General features: G+C 48.0%; 1 protein-coding gene and 1 gene segment (V, D, J or C); one reads left to right on the forward strand and one right to left on the reverse strand.

Moving 5' to 3' along the window:
• Positions 1–20,947, reverse strand: part of LOC309555263 (immunoglobulin kappa light chain-like) — a 589,331-nt gene that overhangs the window by 392,763 nt on the left and 175,621 nt on the right.
• Positions 12,473–13,933, forward strand: LOC309552401 (uncharacterized protein; the record flags this gene model as incomplete). Its single annotated transcript, XM_082253346.1, has 1 exon — positions 12,473–13,933. The coding sequence occupies one exon, from the start codon at positions 12,473–12,475 to the stop codon at positions 13,931–13,933; it is 1,461 nt and encodes a 486-aa protein (XP_082109472.1).

A 20,947-nucleotide genomic window follows, 5' to 3' on the forward strand; every position in this document is an offset into this window, starting at 1 on the left:
TTGAACCTGGGCTACTGCAACCTTTTGGCGAGCTTTGAGAATTTGGTCGCTCAGTATTGACCTTATAGAGCAGGACCGCAATGATTTGGAAGAAGATTTATGATATGAGCGGGCAGACCTAGAAGATTTTCCTGAGTGTCTGGAAGAAGCAGAGTTACAGGATATAGTCTCATGTAGCTGTGCCAATCTACGTTCTATCTGTGCCTTTGCTTCAAGATATGTGCTATGCCTCTGCTGGTCATTAGAAGTAAAGTCCTTTAATTCCAATGCAGCTTCCTCTATGTTGGAATGTGACAATAGAGAATAGTACTTCTCAGAAAGTCTTTTATAATTCTCAAATGCCTTCTTAACCCTTGAGAGAGCAGTGTTCAATTGCTCAGAATTGTTGCTAGTTTCATTAGTGGCTGTTATACAACTTAAAGTCTTTTCCCATAATGCAGTCAGGTTACTAGATGTTTCTTCCTTACTTGCTTCATAAACCTCCCTTGCCTTCAAGGATGGATGAGGGGCTCTGACAGGACGAGCAGAATGAAGTAAGGAGTCTGCTTTATCTTGACTAAATGCAGGTAATTCTGTGAGATCTCTGTCAGACATAATAAGTACTGTATTTCTGGTGTCTTGTTAGAAATCTGCCAGAGCTCAGCTCTGTAAGTAGTGACTTCTGTTATTAAGCAGGCTGGCTGAGGTGCTGGGTATTTGATACAATAGCTAGCTATTGCTGGAACTAGTTCAAACTGGATCACCTCAGAAGGTGTTCTGAAGCTGCAGAGTCTTGGAAATTTACTTTTCTTAAGCTGCAGAGATACCTGTGATGAATTCTTCATGTAAATGTACTCTCTGAAGCTGTGTACTCCTGTAAATTTACTCTCTGAAGCTGTGTACTCCTGTAAATTTACTGTTCTGTCTCAGCATCGATTGTACCTGTGACCTTCTTGTAGACCTCCAGTCTGTAAGTGTGTGCAGCAGGTTGAATGATGGCTTTAACAGATAGTTTACTCAATGAATAAAGACTCCAGAGGTGTTCTCCAATGCTTCTTTATGCTTCAAGTTAGCAAAGGCATAAACATAGAGACTTTTCCATAGGTAAATTTACAATGAAGTTACACAGCTTCCACACTCTGCAGTCTCCTCATAACAACTAAACAAAATGGTAGTTACAGCAGGAAAATGGAGATGGGAGAAACCATATAGCCAGAAACAGCAGGGGTGCAAGGAAGATACCAATAACATAGCATAACATAACATGTAATAACAACTGCTAGACAGTTAAGCTGCGTGGCAGCACAACGTATCCTTAACGCTACAAGCTTCACCCAGAAGAATGATGCTTGCACTGTACAAATCTGCATCACCACCATATCAAAGTCTAAATAAAACTTTCAGGGAAATGTGGAGGGGTAATGAGTGGGTGTTAGAGCGTTTTCATGACTGCGTAACCTACAGTTAGCGTGAGTCCATTTGTTGAGAAACTTTTTCTTCTCTCTTAACACAGCTGGGATGGCGGAAAGGAGATCAGGGGAGCAGACACATCTGCTCCGTCCAGAACTGTCCCTCAAAATTCCTAAGGGTGAGTCTCTACTATGTATCAGGTTCAATCTATAGACAGTAAGAGGGAGAGAGAACGCTCCACAGATTCCAATGGTGATAGAGATAAATGTGTGCACATGTATCGTGTTGACCAATTGAACCCAAAACACCTTACATTCTTCAAAATGATTGCTTGTGTTTACATGCAGAAAAGCCTTTTACTTAGCTTTGGTGGAACTGCTACTAACATTCCAAGCCATCTTATGTAACCTTTTGAACAATTAGAGTTGAAAGTTTGAGTTTAAGGTTTACAACAGCAATTTAGCATATTTGCTTCAGAGTGTTCATAAAAACCAGCCAATAGACTCCTAAGCATATTTATTGAGGCACATTAATTACAATCCTTGTTAGGATCATTTTGCATAAAACTAATTGTCATGTCTTTTTCTACCCAGGGCACACCCACCTCATCAGCGAGGTAATGCTGGTGTATTTAAAATGGTGTGGAGAACGCATCATGTTATTGGAGCAGCTGTGTGGGGTGGATCCGGACCCTAAGGAGCCATTTGTGCGGAATGTCACGCCTTTGACTAGTTCGTTCCAAAAAAAAATAAATAAACAAAAAAATATTTTAAACAAAATTTTTAAAAAATGTTTAGGTAAAAAACCCTTTTTTTGGGAACAAAAAAAACAAAAAAAAGTTTAAAAAAATACCCTTTTTTTGGGAACAAAAAAACAAAAAAAGTTTAAAAAAATACCCTTTTTTTGGGAACAAAAAAACAAAAAAGTTTAAAAAAAATACCCTTTTTTTGGGAACAAAAAAACAAACAAAAGTTTAAAAAAATACCCTTTTTTTGGGAACAAAAAAAACAACAAAATGTTTAAAAAATACCCTTTTTTGGGAACAAAAAAAACAAACAAAATGTTTAAAAAAATACCCTTTTTTTGGGAACAAAAAAACCAAAAAAAGTTTAAAAAAAAAACCTTTTTTTGGGAAAAAAAATAAAAAATGTTTACAAAAAAACCCTTTTTTTGGGAAAAAATAAAAAAATTTTGTAAAAAAAAAAAAAATTTTTAATAAAAATAAAAAAAAAAAAAAAAAGTATGTTGCTCGTTGCAACACAAATATTACATTGGAAATTTTGTTCATTCTGTTATATATTTTAATAATATATTTTTGTATGCTACAGTTGGTAGACACCTACATGTGTTATTAAAAAGAGTTTCTTTTATTACCAAAGTTTTCTTTTTGGTGTACACATCGAATGTCTTTTGTGTTGTATTTGTTTAGTCGAGTGGTGTGGTCTGTAATTGTTAGTATGTTGGCTTTGGTTTATGTTATCCTTGAGACTTGTTTTGAAGCTACATTTGAAGGGAGACCTTTTCTTGGGTCATTATGTGAACATTGAGTTTTCCAAATTGAAATTCGTGCGTTCAAAATGGAGGACGATATCCCAGACGCATTAGATGGTGCAATGTTGGCATTCATCGGTGCCTTGTTTGAGGAGGCCCTAGCACAGGAGGCAGCAGAAGGTGGGGAAGCAGCAGCAGCACCTCCAGTCCGTGTGCCCTTACCTCGCCAGCCACGCATTTTTGCTCCAAGGATCTATTTGGACAAGCTGCGGGATTCTGATGTCAGGAGGAAATTCCGGCTCGAGCGAGGAACTATTCTCCACCTCTACCAGCTCATAGCAGACAAAATTGACCCGGACACACAGCGCGGCCATGCGGTGCCCGGCATGGCCAGATTGCTGGCCACTTTGTATATTTTAGGGCGTGGCAGCTTCCAAGCCACTTCAGGAAGTATCATGGGCAGTAGCCAGCCCACAGTTTCAAGGGTGTTCATGTTGGTCATTAATGCCATAGTCGATATAGTGCCCAATTTTATCCACTGGCCTCAGAATGAAAATGAGTGGAATGAAGTCAAGTTGGGTTTCTACCTGCGGGCACACATGCCGCAAATACTAGGGGCAATCGATGGCACCCACATAGCCATTAGGCCACCAAGGAGCCACGAAGTGGAGTACCGCAACCGCAAGCAGTACCATTCCGTGAACGTCCAATTAGTTTGTGACGCCAAACAGCGCATCATGAGTGTCAACACTGGTCACCCAGGGTCGTGCCATGATTCCAGTATGTTAAGAACAAGTACTCTGCTTGGCCCGGCCTGGGGGTGAACTCCTGTACTCTCCTACAAAGGCTTCCAAGATCATCCTGGCGTGCTGCGTGTTGCACAACATGTGCGTTGCCCGGGATGAATCTTGGGAGCTGACGGAGGAGAGGGAGCCAGAGGTCCGTCAGCCGGCGGCCCCCAGGCGGCGGAGCACCGCTGCAGGTTTTGCCACCCGGAATACCCTGGTTGCTAGCCACTTTACATGTAAGTACTGTAACCGGTCAAGATAGGGCATGTGTATTAATTTGCTAGTTAGCAGAGGTGCCACTCACAGGGAGACAGAGGGTAATTATCATCTGCCAATGACACTTGCCATTGTAGATAAAGTGTAGTCAACATTGGTAAAATTGTGTTACTTGAGCAAAAACATGCACCTCTAACCATAAACATGTTGGTATTGTGAATAGTGTAAAGGGCTGAGAAGAGCTGGCAGGTGTGTATTTGTGTCTATGCCACCTGTGTAGTTATTGATAACATGAATGGCTGCTTGGTATCTTATGGTGTTCTAATTTTCCAGAACGTGAACATCTTGGAATCATGGCACGTACCATGAGAAGCCTGTGGTGATGGGCTGTCTGGCGTCACAGGTGTGTATTCAAATGTTTACATTAATGATTTCTGGTTTGTGTAAGTTGGCAGAAAATGTGTTATTTCACTCGTGATGTCGAAATTAAATGAAGTTCAGAATGAAGCAAACAGGCATTAAGATGTGATTTTCATAATGAAATGTCTTATCCTTTGTTTTATTTTTCCAGGAGTGGTACTGCTTGCGGTTGTAGCTGGTAGAAACCCACCTTGATGGACTCCACTCATCTTCTTTTGTGGTCAGTGGATATTTGGTAAGGCACATAGCCAAAAGCAGCATCGATGACCAACATGAACACCCTGGAACTTCCAAAGTGGCTTGGAAGCTGACCAGCAACCTGGCCATGCCTGTCCCCTATGAGCTGGTAGAGGTGCAGAATAGATTCTGAACTCTGCATGAAGTTGGGGAAGACATCAGAATCCCGTAGCCATGGAGCAAAGATCGTGGGCTGGCGCTGTAAAGGCACACGGGCTGGAGAGTGACAATATTATCTTGCTGCATCCCTCCTTATGCTGTCATTCTAGAATAAATAAAGACTTTTGAATGGAACATGTGTTTTTTGTTTTGTGTGGGTGCCTACAGACAAAAGGGCCATACACACTGTAAGATTTAGAGAAGACTTTATCCTTCAGATTGACATTTTCTATGTAGTGCAAGGGCCTGCCTGATTGCATACAAATTGAAAGTGTTGAGGTTTGACCTCATATTATATGGTTTGGTTAAGTCTACAGGAAAAAGTCTTGAAAAATTCTTAGTGTATGGCCCATTAAGCTGCCAAGGCCGGAACTTTGCACTTTGCATGCTGCTTGTACTGGTGATGTGAGGGGTTGTAATGTAGAGTAGGGATGTGACAGTGTTGTGTTGAGGTGTGAGGCAAATGTAGTGTTGGACTATGAGGGTCTGTGTTGTTGAAATATGGAGAGAGTCCAATATCAGACACCTATGTTTATTGGTCAAGAAATTGTAAGAACCATGGTAAATATGTAAAGAATTGCATCTCGAGAAAACTAGGACCACACTCATAAAATCAAAATTGTGTTGGTTCCATTAATGTGCTTGAAATTTGGGTAGGACACCCCCCCCCCCCCCAAATTCAAGATAGTTTAAAAAAACTCTAAAAAAAAATGAGAGTGAAAAGAGATCCCAAGTGTAGTGATTGTTGGGATTTGAACCCATGATGTTGTTAACTGCAGTGAAGTTGCAAAGCACTTAGCTATTGTGCAGAATAAAGCTGTTTGGTGGAAAAAAAGGAGTGTGTAAAGGCTAAAAAGCACATATAGCTAAATTACTAAACATTGTATGGAATCTGGGAAGAAGACCATGGAAAAATTGTGAGGCTTCATCTTGACCTGAAGTAGTGTAGGGGTTTGGTCACTTGCCTTTGCTACTTTCAATCATAAGATCGATTCGACACACAGACAAGATCATAAAACCAGTTAAAATGCTGTAAGTTTGCAAGCGCTTCTGAGTGTAACATTATTTAGCAATATATATGATGTAATCCGTTACATTTTTGAAATATAAACAAAAAAATAAAATAAAAAAGTTAGGTGGAGATGGTAAGCCTCGAACCTACAGCAGAGGGAGATGAATTACAGACGTGATTTGTGCACTAATCCACTAGCCCACATCGCTATGTGAAACTGCTATAAGCACGAAGACATAAGTTTGCGAATTTGCGAAGCCGCGATCGTAAGTGAATACCGCTGACAACGGAATTCATTATCGCTGTTTCACTAGCCAATTCGCCGCAGCGCCAGTTAATTGATTTGAAAGCGGCGAAACTGAAACACGTCATGGATGTCTGAAGCTGCAGTTTCTTTAAATCCGGCCCCCGTGCCGGTTCACACTACTCGGTCGCTGACAAGTCGTGCTCCATTCTGTGCAATTGGAACCGTTCTAATAGGAGCGACTCAAGTTGTTTCCGACTTAGTAAAAGGTTCCTGCACTACTTTTGGCTGAAGTCAGGGCGACTTGCATTGACTTCCATTATGTGAAGTCAGTGCAAGGCGCGCCGAAGTCGGGGTGCACAGCGACATGTTCAAGTCGCTCCGAAGTCGTGTCACCATAGTGTGAACCGACTCTTAAGTTAACCCAATTTATTTTATTATTTTTTTTGCATAATGTGAAAGATGATGTTACGCCAAGTAAATAGATACCTAACATGTCACGCTTAAAAATTGCGCACACTCGTGGAATGGCGCCAAATTGTGGTACGTAAAAACCTCCATAGGCAACAGTTTAACATTTTTTATGAGTTACAGAGGAGGTTTTGGGCTCAAATTATTGCTCTCACTCTAACATTTGTGGTGATACCTCACATGTGTGGTTTGAACACCATTTACATTTGCTGGCGCAACCTACATATGCGTACCCTTCTGCTAGCGAGCACGTGGGAAAAGCGGTGCTTTAAATATTTTTTTTTTCTTGTTTATTTTACTTTTAAGTTTATATTTTGACACTTTCCCTTTACATATTTTTAATCACATTTATTCCTATTACAATGAATGTAAACATCCCTTGTAATAGGAATAGGGCATGACAGGTCCTCTTTACAGCGAGATCTCACCTCTAGACTGGAAAGCTGAAAAAAAAAATGATGTCGGCTTCCCAGCTGAGGCAACGCAGTGTTTACAACTCCGGCCTCCGAAGGTCATAGAGACTGCTGGGGACCATTTGGTCCGTGGTATTCTCTATGGTGAATTTCCGCTGCTGATGGATTCCTTCTCCGGTTTGCTGCTCGCAGGAATGAGCCAGTAGAATAACCGGAGGGTGATGGGAGGCGGGCGATGTCCCCTCCCACTGCCTGTAAAAACAGTCAATCGGCAGAATAGCCTCTATGATTGTTTTTACGGTGCAGGGATTTGCCTGCTGAAAAAGACGATTTTTGAACGATGCCTGCAGCTTCACCCATCATTCAGATATCCCCACTCAAAGTCTGCAACATCATATGACGTCCTTGGGTGGGAAGTGTTTAAAGGGCCATTCCACTTACAACTGATATTTCAGAATATGGTTGATAAGAGAGTTAAAGTGACGCTAAATCCACATATTTTATAAAATAAAATAAATCTAATCTGTTTAAATATAAGTATTTTATTCCTTTTTTGTTTTTCTTCTTTCATCTCTCAATTGCAAACATATCTTCTGCTATTCCCAGACTTCCTGTTGTAGGGTGACTACATTTGTTCTCCATGTCCTTTTTCTATATGTGAATGTAGTCACCCTTTCCTGTTTGCTCCCCAGATAGACTACACATCTACCTGCAGACACATTCAGTGTTAGAGGGGAGAATAGAATAGAAATACCAGACACTGATCAGTCTACACTAGGAATGGTGAAATGCGTCAGTGGAGGATGATAGGGAGCGAGCTCAGGACAAAAAAGAACCCTGAAAACAATGGTTAAATAATAAAAATCAGAGAGGGGTAAATCTGATATTTTAGAATGATGAATGTTAAAAGATGAGGATTTACTCACTTTACACCCAACTGTGTCTTCTAACTTTAGGGGACTTCAGAAGTGAGATTTTTGTATTTGCATCCCAAAGTTTACACACCTCACATTGTCATTATAAAGGGTTCCCAGTTAGGTTATAAAATTATCATAGATATTTATGGACAGAAAAACTTTCACATTTAATTTGCTTTTGTTATTTATAAAAAAGAAAAAAAAAACATTTACTTCTCATTTTTTTTCCGATCTTCATAATACCTTATAAAAGAGGAAGGAGGTTTTTGTACGGCTCTGTATCACTGTGTGACCCGCTCATACCCTGCTGACAGAGATATTTTCCTTCATCTTCTGCAGTTGCTCCATTGATAGTTAATTTGTATTCAGTTCCAGATCCAGAACCACTGAACCTGTCCGGGACCCCAGATGCACGAGTGCTGGCACCATAGATAAGAAGCATTGGAGGTTGTTGGGGCTTCTGTTGGTACCAGGCTAGGAAGCTGTAGCCGCCACTACTAGTTAGGCTGCTACTGGATGTACATGTGATGGTGATTGTCTGTCCCGGGGACACAGAGATAGAATCCGGAGTCTGAGTCATCACATACTGTCCACAGGATCCTGAGGATGGGAAGAGACATATTGATTATTGATCTTCCTATCAATCCTGATGTGTGTATTTATTGTACAATGTATAGATGTATGTGCAGAGGATGATGGAAGGAGCCTCATCTCTCACCCTGAATAGAAATGAAGATGACAGCCAGCAGATAACTGGGAGAAAGCATCTTGATGTTTCTGGAGGGTCAGATCCAAACTAGAAGACGTCTCCTGTACAATGAGATATATAGAGAGAGTGACAGGGGAGGTGTTACCCCCCACACACTGTGTATGCAAATACCGGGGAGAAGGAAACATACAAATTCTGTGGTCGGCTGTCACCTGCCAGAGAGGAGAGATACAAATTATTTATTTCAGCTCAGTGAAGCCCAACAGAATAAAACCTTGTGTTCCGGATCAGTTCAATTACTTATTTCTTAATATCAATAATAAAGAGACCATTGCAGGTTGTGATTGGTTTATATTATTTTACAATAAATTTTCATAAAAAGAAAATATCAGACAAAGTAAAGCTTGGTAAGCAGATAATGGGAGTTAGAGGTAAGAGGTAAGAACGTGTCTTAAATGATCCCACAATCATCCCACTCAGGTCCATGCTGTGTTTGAGTACATTTCCTCCCAACTGACGTCCTGAAGGATTCTCCAAAAACTCCCCCTGAGCAGCATTACAGCACCCCATAGAATAAAGTGTATCCAAATCAAAACTAAAAATGTAAAATGTTGCCACTCATTAGTTCTTGGTGTGGTGACTGCAATCATTTATTTTTCAAGTTTGTTCATCCTGCAAATAACAGACTTCCTGTCCCTGGGTGGCTACATTACTGCCCCACTGTATCTATGGAGGGAGTCATGGTTGTCACCCTAGACTGCTCCCTGATATTGATGACAATCATGTTCATATCCCGTGATCTCTATTACATGGGGTGAATGGTAATTGGCAGTTTACAGAAGATAGGAAGAAAAATATTCTTCTGTACGGCTCACAGGAAGTGACAATGGCACAATATTTCTGGCAATACCAACAAACAAGTATTATCTGTATTTGCTGAAAATGTTTTTAGCCTGAAAGAAAGAAAACAAATGCAGCCAACCCATCTAAGGATTGTATTCTGCAATATATTAGATTTTTGTTCCTGGGATTAGTTATCCTTTAACCCTTTTATGGCAGTTTTTATACTGTAAATTGCCTCTGAAGCCAAGAACCCATATAGAAAAGCTCACTGTCTTGTTACACTGTGATTGGCTGCACAATGCTGACTGTAGCTGGCCAGCTAGAACCTGTCCTAGGTTGCTAATATGACCTACATGCATATACAGCTAGACCTGTTAATAACCTCAATACAGTGCATATGTTTATGTGTGAGAGACAAAAGCAGAGTTATTTACTGTGATTTCATGTTTGGATGTCACATAACAGTTGTATGTTGTGTTCACAGAAGCAAATGAAGGCCTCTTGATCCCTTTAGGGAAAGAGAGCCTTGATTGCTGGGGGCATGGCCAGGGGGCTTGGATTAAGCTAACTGGTTTGGATAATGGATTGGATGGAGTCTGGGTACGGGGTTGGGCCTGAGCTCAGATAAATATCTTCCCCAAAGGAATTCTGGGTCTTTTAGAAGAACGTGGCTGAAGAGCTGACCGAAGAGTACCTTTAAGAGCTGGACTTTGGGGGGGGGGGGGGGGTTTGGGCCTACCTCAGCATGGATCCTGAACTCCTACTTTCCAGAGTTCGTGAGCTCATGGACCAGGGCCAGGCTGATTGGCTGGCTTCCCTCCTCTCACCTGCGCCCCCCCCTCCCGCTGCTCCTCCACCCCTGTCACCTGTAGCGAGGCGTGCGGCCTCCGGTACCAGTAGGCGCTCCCGCCCCCCTTCCCGCCTAAGCCCCAGCCCTCCTAGAGCCCGTCGTGGTAGGGGGGTTTCCTTCCCAAGTCCTGGCGCTACTGGCTCCGCTGGGGCTGGCGCCCGTCAGTCATCTGCCCCCTGCACATCCGCCCGCAGTCTGCAGGGCACCTCCCGGCATGTCCGCCGTCAGACTGGAGCTGTCCCTGCTGCCGACCCTCCTCGGACCCGCTCTGCCCGCTCCACGAGGCCTAGGTCCCCCCCCCTGCTCACCCCCCTACCTTGCGCTGCACTGACAGTGCCTCCTCCTCCTTCCCCGCGGCCTGCTGCTCCTTCCAGTGCGGTGTCTTCCTCTCCGGCCCCCCTGGTTGATGCTGGCATGGCCCCCCTGGTAGATGCTGGCATGCCCCCCCATGGACATCTGGCTTGTGGAGCGGCGGTCGGTGCACAGCCTCCGGCTATTGCTTCCTGGTCGTCTGTTTCCTGTGCGGCGGAGCTCCTGTCTGACCGGACAGCGCCACCTGCTGGCCGGTCGAGGTATCGCTGTTCTTCATGTCTCCCTGCGCCCTGCAGGGCGGGAGATTTAAATCTACTGTCCACTCATTCACCTGCTGTACAGCTGTCCACCCCAGTGAATCTCCCTGTGCCCTACAGGGCAGGTGATTCTGGTGTCACGGCTCCCACATTGGATTTCCCTCAGCTTCCCACCCATGCTGATCTTCCTGCGCCCGGCAGGGCGGGAGATCCATTTTCCACTGCTCCTTCCTTGGGATTTTCTCAGCGTCCCACCCCGGCTTATCTCCCTGCGCCCTGCAGGGCGGGAGATTCCAATGCCCGCCATTCACCTTCCCTGCCTGGTCTCCCTGCGCCCATAAGGGCGGGAGATCCTCGAGTCCCGCATCCCTCTGGCGGTCCCAGCGAGCCCGCCGTCCCCGTGCGTCACCCTGCACCCAGCAGGGTGGGTGATGCTTTTGAGTCGCGGTCATCAGTCTGTCGCTCTGTGGCGGAAGCCCCTCCAGGCCTCCCTGCGCCCGGCCGGGCGGGAGCGCCGCACTCCTTTCTTGCTCCTGATGGGCGGGCGCTGCCTCTGCCCTACCTCCTCCAGCTCCGGACTCTGCATGTTCCTGCTCTTCTGCAACTCATGCAACTCATCGCCAGGTGGGCCCGCCTGGGCCTCCGTCTGGACCTCTGCCTTCGTATCTCTCAGTGCAACGTCCTTCATCGCAGTTCCCTGAGGTTCCTGTGTCCGTTGGAAATCGCGGGCATCTGCCGGACCACCCCTCCGATGGAGCATCCGGGTCGATGGGTTCTCGTGACGGACAGCACGTGCAGGCTCCCCCTCCTCATCTCAGTGAGTATGAATGTGGTTTGGTTTGGGGTAGGTCCGAAAGCGCTGCGGTATCAGGTCCGCCAGACGAGCACATTTTTGCGGCGGTCAAGTCAGTCCTCTCTAGCATGGGTGTTTCCACCCCGTCGAGTGGTGGCGTTTTTTTGGGTGGCCATTTGTGGGCGGTTTCGTCGTCAGCCATGCATCTTGCGGCTGAAGTTTGGGAAAAGATCTGTCGGCGGGAATTCGTCGATTTACTAACTTTGGTTCCTCCCGATCGGGAAACGGTGGACAAATCTCGGCGGGTCGACGTTACTGCACAGGGTGACAAGCCCAAACAGCTTCCTCGCACTTTCGGGAACTGGCTGCAGGGTTTCTGTGCTTATGCCGGGGTGCTTTGTGAGCGTTTTCCAGAGTTAGGCCCTTCCCTCTTCTGTTACCTGGATCTCATTTGGGGTGCCTACAAGGTCTATGGGGGACAGTGCTGGTTCCACTATGATACCCAGTTCCGGCAGAAGATAGCGGCGCGGAAAGAATTTCGTTTTGATTGCCAGGATGGCAGTCTGTGGTTATTGCTCATGTGCCCTCACAGACCGTCGTCCTTTCAATCCCCGGCCGGCGCTTCTCACGGAGTGTCGGCTGCCCCCAAGAAAGGAATCTGCTGGCTTTTCAACGAAAGCCATTGCAAGTGGTACACCGCGTGCCGTTTTAAACACGAATGCTCGGTATGCGGGGGTGCTCACCCCGCCATCCGGTGCTTTCGGAAACACAAGCCAACGCTTGCCAAACCCGGGGCAAAACCTGACCTTTCTAGGTCAGAGGACCCCGGTGAACGTCTTAAGGATGCTTCCCTGGCTAGACCGTTACCCCCGGCGTAGAGAGGCTTTGATATTGCGTGACGGGCTGGATATTGGCTTTTGGATTCCCTTTACTCATTCGGACGAGCCTACTATGGCTGCGAACCTCAAGTCGGCGCTGCAGTTTGAGTCTGCACTGGCCGAGAAGCTATGGAAGGAACTGGATTTGGGTCGTATGGCGGGTCCTTTTGATTTGCCCCCTTTTCACAACCTACGGGTTTCACCTCTGGGCGTGGTTCCCAAGAGGGAGGTGGGCAAATTCCGCCTTATCCACCACCTTTCCCATCCTTCCGGCTCTTCTGTCAACGACGGTATTGATAAGGAGGAATCCAGGGTCCAATACGCCTCTTTTGACAAAGCCCTTGGGTTGGTTCGAGCTGCTGGCCAAGCGGCGTTACTGGCTAAGGCGGACATTGAGTCCGCCTTCCGCCTTCTACCCGTCCATCCGGAATGCTTCCACCTGCTGGGCTGCTTCTTTCGGGGTAGCTACTTTTTTGACATGTGCCTCCCCATGGGGTGTGCGATCTCTTGTTACTACTTCGAGCTATTTAGTAGCTTTCTCGAATGGGTGGTTTCCCAGTCAGCTGGTTCGCATTCCCTGCTTCATTACCTAGACGACTTCCTTTTCGTTGGCCCGGCCGGCGATGGGCAGTGCCAGGCACTCCTTTCTGTTTTCCAGTCTACGTGCGAGCGGTTTTCCATCCCGCTCTCGGCTGACAAAACTGAGGGCCCGGTGATGGTATTGTCCTTCCTGGGCATCGAAATTGACACGGTGTCCATGGTTTTTCGCCTGCCGGGCGACAAATTGGACAGACTTCTTTCCCTTGTCCGTTTGGCTAAAGGCGCCAAAAAGCTCCAGTTGAAGCAGTTACAGTCTCTGTTGGGTCATCTGGTCTTCGCCTGCAGGGTTTTGCCCATGGGGAGGGCTTTTTGCAGACGCCTGTCGTGGGCCATGAAGGGCGTGTCCGCACCTCACCACTATGTCCGCATCACCAAGCCTATGCGGGATGACTTAGGGATTTGGCTCTCCTTTCTCCAGAATTACAACGGTCACTCCTGTTGGTTGATGGAGGAGGTCCCGAACTCGCAGCTGGAGTTGTACACGGACGCGGCAGGCTCCTGTGGCTTCGGGGCCTTTTTCCAAGGAGAATGGTCTGCTGAACGTTGGCCGGCCTCATGGGCCCACATGGCTCTGTTACGCAACCTCACATTGTTGGAGCTTTTTCCGATTATTGTTGCTATCGAACTGTGGGGTGAGAGGTTGCGTAATCGGCAGGTCGTTTTTTGGTCAGATAACATGAGTGTAGTTCAGGTTGTTAACCGCCAGTCTGCTAGATCCCCTCCCGTCGTCTCGTTACTGCGTTTTCTCGTTCTCAAATGTTTGCAGTTTAATATTTATTTTAGAGCTAAGCATGTTCCCGGTGTCTCAAACGAAATTGCTGATGCACTTTCTCGTTCACAGCTCGACCGCTTCCGCTCCCTGGCGCCATCTGCGGCACGGGTGGGCCTGTCCTGCCCCCCCTTCTTGTGGACCCTCGTTTCCGACATCTGTTAGACCTTCTTCGGGCTTCACTTTCTCCTCGCACGTGGGCGTCGTATCTTCGAGTCTGGGACGAGTGGGTGGCCGTTTCCCGCGGTGAGTTTTTAATTTCTTCACACCTTGACAGACGCCTTTCGTTATTTTCCTATCTTGTACATTTACTCCAAAAGGGCTCTTCGGGTTCTACTGTTTCCGCTGCCATGTCTGCCTTGTCCTTTTGGTTTCGCCTTCTCGGCTGGGAAGACGTCACCAAGGAATTTCCGGTGCGGCGGATTTTGCACGGCTGGCGCTGAGTAACACGGTTCCCTGATTCCCGACGCCCGGTTTCCCTTCTCATTTTATCCAATATATTTTCCCTATTGCCATCCGTGTGCTCATCCCCCTTTGAGACCCTCTTGTTTAAGGTCGCTTTTTCTTGGGCCTTTTTCGGCGCTTTTCGCATCGGGGAACTGGTTGCCAAGTCCAGATCTACCCTCGGCGGCATTCGGGCGGACGACGTGTCTTTTTCTGACCATTGCGTTGTCGTTTTTCTTCGCACCTCAAAATCGGATAGCCTTGGCAGGGGCAGGCGCATTGTTCTGCATTCCTGTCGAGGCCCCTTTTGCCCGGTCTTGTTGTCGTTTCACTTTAGGTCCATTCGCCCCCCGGCCCCCACTTTTCTTGTACACGCGGATTCGTCTTCCCTCAGCAGGTTTCAATTTTTGAGGGTTTTCAGGCTTTGCCTGACCAAATTGGGTTTACCTGCAGCGGATTTTTCGACGCACTCTTTTCGTATCGGTGCTGCTACCGCGGCTTCTGGCATGGGATTTTCTGATGCAGAGCTTAGGCGCTTGGGCAGGTGGGAATCTTCCCGTTTTTCCTTATACGTTCGTCCACATCTTTTGTTTTGATTTTCAGACCTCCACCCTGCCTTTGTTTGGATCATCGGGGATTCCTTCATCTATTGGGCACACCGCCGATCCGGCGTTCGAGGTGGTGGGACGAACCTGGGCTTCGACGACTCGGTTGCCAGAGTTCGCTGGCGTGGTTTACGTGGACTGCGGTGGCCCCAAGTTCTCCAAGAGTGCCTTGAACTCCGTTCGCATGTTTCCGGCCCCATTATTCTGATTCTGCATGCCGGGGGGAACGATATCGGCTACACCCGGTCTGTTGACCTTATCTCGGCCGTAAAACAGGACATTGGTCATTGTTACGCTGCCTTCACCGGATTGGTTCTAGTTTGGTCCGAGATAGTGCCTCGTCTGCTTTGGGCACGTGACATCCCGGGGCCATGCCTGGAAGGCTCCCGCCGGAGGATCAATGCCCAGGTGTCGAAGTTTGTACGGCATTTGGGAGGTGTCGTGGTCCGCCACAGGGACTTGGAAGGTGACAATGCGGATCTGTTGCGGCCGGATGGGGTTCACCTTAACACCATTGGCCTGGACATTTTCAACCTTGGCCTTCAGCGGGGTGGCTTCGGTGGGGCGCACGCCAGTTAAGTCCTGACGTGCGGGTGGCGGTTTTGACCTTGCCAGCAGTTACAGTTATGGCAATGGGTTATGCCCTGGTTTGTAATTTGGGGGGTACGCTGTCTGTCCCTGCACTGATGGTAACGACAGACCCCTTCCTCCCCCCCCCTTTTTTCACCCCGTTTTGTATTTAAGTTGTTGATGACTAAGAGTGCTCGCAGTTCAACTGTGACTGGCACTGGTCTAAAAGTTTACTTGTTTGGAATTGGAAAATAAATAAAGCTGTGGCCTTGCCCTTTCCAACTCAATCGTTGTAAGAGTGGTTTTTTATGGGGAGGGGGCAAGTGGAATTGGTTATCAAGCTAACATGGTTACTGACCTATGCACCTCAGTAATCATGAAGGCCTCTTGATCCCTTTAGGGAAAGAGAGCCTTGATTGCTGGGGGCATGGCCAGGGGGCTTGGATTAAGCTAACTGGTTTGGACAATGGATTGGATGGAGTCTGGGTACGGGGTTGGGCCTGAGCTCAGATAAATATCTTCCCCAAAGGAATTCTGGGTCTTTTAGAAGAACGTGGCTGAAGAGCTGCCCACCCCCCGCCCCAATTTTCCGGTGGTATGTCACAGCTGTATTGGCGGTTTTGACCTTGCCAGCAGTTACAGTTATGGCAATGGGTTATGCCCTGGTTTGTAATTTGGGGGGTACGCTGTCTGTCCCTGCACTGATGGTAACGACAGACCCCTTCCTCCCCCCCCCTTTTTTCACCCCGTTTTGTATTTAAGTTGTTGATGACTAAGAGTGCTCGCAGTTCAACTGTGACTGGCACTGGTCTAAAAGTTTACTTGTTTGGAATTGGAAAATAAATAAAGCTGTGGCCTTGCCCTTTCCAACTCAATCGTTGTAAGAGTGGTTTTTTATGGGGAGGGGGCAAGTGGAATTGGTTATCAAGCTAACATGGTTACTGACCTATGCACCTCAGTAATCAAGGAAATTTGCCTGTAAGATTCATTTGTATGCATGTAAGGTAAGCTCAGACACAGCAGAGTTGAAACCAGAAAGCACAGAGTTAAACTTTATTACCCATAAGGAGTTTGTGGCCAATCACAGCCAATCTCACACTCAGCAACAGTCTTGGCCAATTACAGCCAGCCTTACACCCATTTTTTCTCTGAAGCCTCATGCTTCAGCCAGCCTTCCCATTTTCCACTACAGAAGAGAACTGAATAGACACACAGATCCACAGAGCGGTTTTATGGAAGCAAGTGGCCAAAAATAGGTAATTAACAGTTATACATGTTCCTATTGTTAGTAATGTGATTAGAGCTGTATACTGAACTAGTTTTGTGTTCACTTGTAGTTCCACCAAACAAACTATCAAACAAACTATCAAACTTCAAAAGTTATATCGAATTCAAACTATCGAACAAACCCAAACAACTCTAACAACTCAAAACTAGAGTTGAGCGGACACCTGGATGTCCGTGTTCGGCGGGGTCGGCCGAACTTTAAAAAAAAGTCCGGGTCCGTGTCCCGGACTTTTGCCGAACTTTTCCCGTACACCGAACCCCATTGAAGTCAATGGGGACCCGAACTTTCAGGCACTAAAATGGCTCTAAAACATCAATGGAAAGGGCTAGACTGCTGCAAATGGCAGCAAAACGTAGTTAAGAGCATGGTAAGTGCTCTGCAAACAAATGTGGATAGGGAAATAACTTAAAACAACAAAAAAAAAAACAGAAAAATAAAACAATGTTCTTCATCTCTGAAGGACGAGGCCCATATGGAGTAGGAGGGAGGTTGAGGTGGTGGTGGATGTGGCGGTGTCATAGGCGTGTGCACAGGGTGTGCCGGGTGTACCTGGGAACACCCTAATCACCTAGGGCACATAGCATTATCGCTCTGTTTGCCAGTGAGGAGATGGGAAAGATCTCCCTCGGACCTGCTCTGCTCTATTTCTCTTTGCCAGCAGGGAGAGTAATGTATCGGGGCCATGTACATGTAGGCAAACACATGCATGTGTATTTAATATAATAAAATGCAATAGGCTGCGCACACCTATGGGCGGTGTAGGTGGAAGCGGCGGTGGAGGAGGACCAGGGCCGGATTAAGAGCATCATGGGCTTGGTGCTGAGGATTTTGAAGGGCCTTAAGGGCCGTGCCTTGGCATGCACCCAGAGGAGGAAGGGTGCAGCCATGCATGCCTAATTCCACATGGGATGCTGTCTCTGAAGCCCATAAACACATCCATGCATCAGCAACTGTCCCTCCTTGTCCGGCCTTCGTGCTGTGTGGGGAGGTTCTGAGGGAGCTGCCTGGGGAAGCGAGCATAGAAGCCAGACTTCTGTGTTTACAAGTGACAGAAGAGCGGTAACAGTGAATATGGCCAACCCGGGGCCTATATAAAGGTAGGGGCCTGGAGCTGAAGCTCCAATAGCCCCTACGTTAATCTGGCCCTGAGGAGGACGAGGTAGCCAACACTGCTTCTTTTCACAAATTTTAAATGAGGGTACACCCCAAAAGAGTGAGAAAGAGCAAAAATGGAACAATGGCTGGGTAAGGTCGGTATCCATCGCTATTCTGCACAAGGTACGGAAAAGTCCCTTGGGATCCATGCCTGGTTCATTTTAATGAACGTGAGCTTGTCCACATTGTCTCTGGACAGGCGGCTGCGCTTGTCTGTGATATTGCCCCCAGTCGTGGTAAATACCCGTTCAGATAATACACTGGCTGCAGGGCACGCCAGCACCTCCAAGGCGTAAAGGGCAAGCTCAGGACATGTGCCCAAATTGGAGACCCAGAAGTTGAAGGGGGCAGACCCCTCATTCAGTACGTCTAGGCGCGTGCACACATACTGCTCCACCATGTTGGTGAAATGCTGCCTCCTGCTAAGACGTTCCATATGAGCTGCTGGTGCTGCTGTTTGTTGTGGCGTGCTGACAAAGCTTTTCCACATTTCGGCCATGCTAACCCTGCCTTCTGAGGTGCTGGCGGTGCCCTGGTTGCGTTGGCGACCTCTTCCTCCTCCTCCTCCTCCTCCTCTGCCTTGTGCTTCCACTGTGGCCCCGCTGTCAGGTGGGAATGCCAGCAGCATCGCGTCTACCAGCGCGCGCTTGTACTCGCGCATCTTGCGATCGCGCTCCAGTGAGTGAATTAAGGACAGTACGTTGTCCTTGTAACGGGGATCCATCAGCGTGGCCACCCAGTAATCAGCACAAGTTAGAATGTGGGCAACTCGGCGGTCGTTGTGGAGACACTGCAGCATGTAATCGCTCATGTGTGCCAGGCTGCCCAGAGGCAACGAAAGGCTGTCCTCTGTGGGAGGTGTATCGTCCGTGTCCTCTGTATCCCCCCAGCCACGCACCAGTGATGGCCATGAGATGGCCTGGGTGCCACCCTGCTGTGAACATGGTTCCATCTCCTCCTCACGCTCCTCCTCCTCATCCTCCTCATCCTCCAGAACTGTGCCCCTGCTGGACAATTGTGTCCCTGGCATTTGTGTGTGCAGGAACCCACCCTCGGAGCCCCTTGCGAATGACTGCCCTGAAAGCCTTGGAAATGTTACCTCCTCCTCCTCATCCTATGCCACATCCTCTTCCATCATCAAGGAGGCATAGAAGTGGTATAGTTAAGCTGAGAACGGCGTCATCGGCACTGGCCATGTTGGTGGAGTACTCAAAACAGCGCAACAAGGCACAGAGGTCTCGCATGGAGGCCCAGTTATTGGTGGTGAAGTGGTGCTGTTCCGCAGAGCGACTCACACGTGCGTGCTGCAGCTGAAACTCCACTATGGCCTGCTGCTGCTCGCACAGTCTTTCCAGCAAGTGCAAGGTGGAGTTCCACCTTGTGGGCACGTCACATATGAGGCGGTGAGCGGGAAGGCCGAAGTTACGCTGCAGCGCTGACAGGCGAGCAGCAGCAGGGTGAGAACGCCGAAAGTGCGCACAGACGGCCCGCACTTTCTGCAGCAGCTCTGACATATCAGTGTAGTTTTTAAGGAACCTCTGCACCACCAAATTCAGCACATGCGCCAGGCAAGGGATGTGCGTCAAACCGGCTAGGCCCAGAGCTGCTATGAGATTTCGCCCGTTATCGCACACCACCAGGTCGGGCTTGAGGCTCGCTGGCAGCAACCACTCATTTGTCTGCTGTTCCATGCTCCTCCACAACTCCTGCGCGGTGTGTGGTTTGTCCCCCAAACAGGCAAGTTGTAAAACTGCCTGCTGTCGTTTACCCCTGGCCGTGCTGAAGTTGGTGGTGAAGGTGTTACGCTGTCCGGATGAGGAGGCGGTAGAGGATGAGGAAGCGGAGTAGGAGGAGTTAGGAACAGGAGGCAAACTGAAGCGCCCTGCAATCCTCGGTGGTGGAAGGATATGCGCCAAATTGCTATCCGCCTCAGGCCCATCCCCCACTGCATTTACCCAGTGTGCCGTTAGGGAGATATAACGCCCCTGACCGTGCTTACTGGTCCACGTATCGGTAGTTAGGTGGACCTTGCCAGAGATGAGGTTGCGCAGTGCACACCTGATTTTTTCCCCCACTTGGTTGTGCAGGGAAGGGATGGTTTGTCTGGAAAAGTAGTGGCGGCTGGGCACGACGTACTGTGGGACAGCCACCGACATAAGGTTTTTAAAACTGTGCGTCTCCACCAGACGGAATGACAGCATTTCAAAGGCCAAGAATTTTGAAATGCTGGCATTCAGGGCCAGGGATCGCGGGTGGGTAGGGGGGTACTTCCTCTTCCTCTCAAGTGTTTTGGAGATGGAAAGCTGAACGCTTCCACGGGACATTGTGGAGATGGTTGGTGACCCAGGTGGTGGTGTTACTGACAGATCCTCTGTTTGCGGGGTGGCAGGTGCCGGTATCACTACAGATGTGGCTGGAGCGGCCGAGACTGCAGCAGAAGAGGAAGCAGGATGAGCCAGAGACGTTTCTTGGTTTTGAAGGTGTCTACTCCACTGCAGCTCGTGCTTTTTACTTAGATGCCTGATCATGCAGGTTGTGCTCAGGTTGAGAAGGTTTATGCCTCGCTTCAGGCTCTGATTGCACAGGGTGCAAACCACTCGTGTCCTGTCATCAGCACAATTTCTAAAGAACTTCCACGCTAGAGAACTCCTTTGAGCTGACTTTGGTGCGCTCGTTCCCTTGCTGCATTGGGCAGTAGCGGGCGTAGTGTCTAGGGCATGGCCGCTCCTCTTCTGCACCCTGCTCCCTCTTCTGCTGTGCTGGTGGCTCTGTGCGACCACCGCCTCTTCCTCCAAACTACTCAGGTCACCTGCATGACGTTCATTCCATGTGGGGTCGAGGACCTCATCGTCCTCCACATCATCTTCCACCCAGTCTTCACCCCTGCCCTCCATGTCGGTCTCCACAATGCTGAACGCCACAGCAGTTGGCACCTGCGTTTCGTCATCATCGGAGACATGCTGCGGTGGTCCTTGCATGTACTCATCTTGAGAAATAAGTGGTTGGGCATCGCTGCACTCAATCTCTTCCACTTCTGGGGCAGGGCTAGGTGGATGGCCCTGGGAAACCCTGCTGACAGAGTCCTCAAAAAGAAGAAGAGACTGCTGTATGGATTGG

This window comes from Pelophylax lessonae (assembly GCF_965119305.1).
Source record: "Pelophylax lessonae genome assembly, chromosome: 1".
In the NCBI taxonomy this organism is placed as follows: domain Eukaryota; kingdom Metazoa; phylum Chordata; class Amphibia; order Anura; family Ranidae; genus Pelophylax; species Pelophylax lessonae.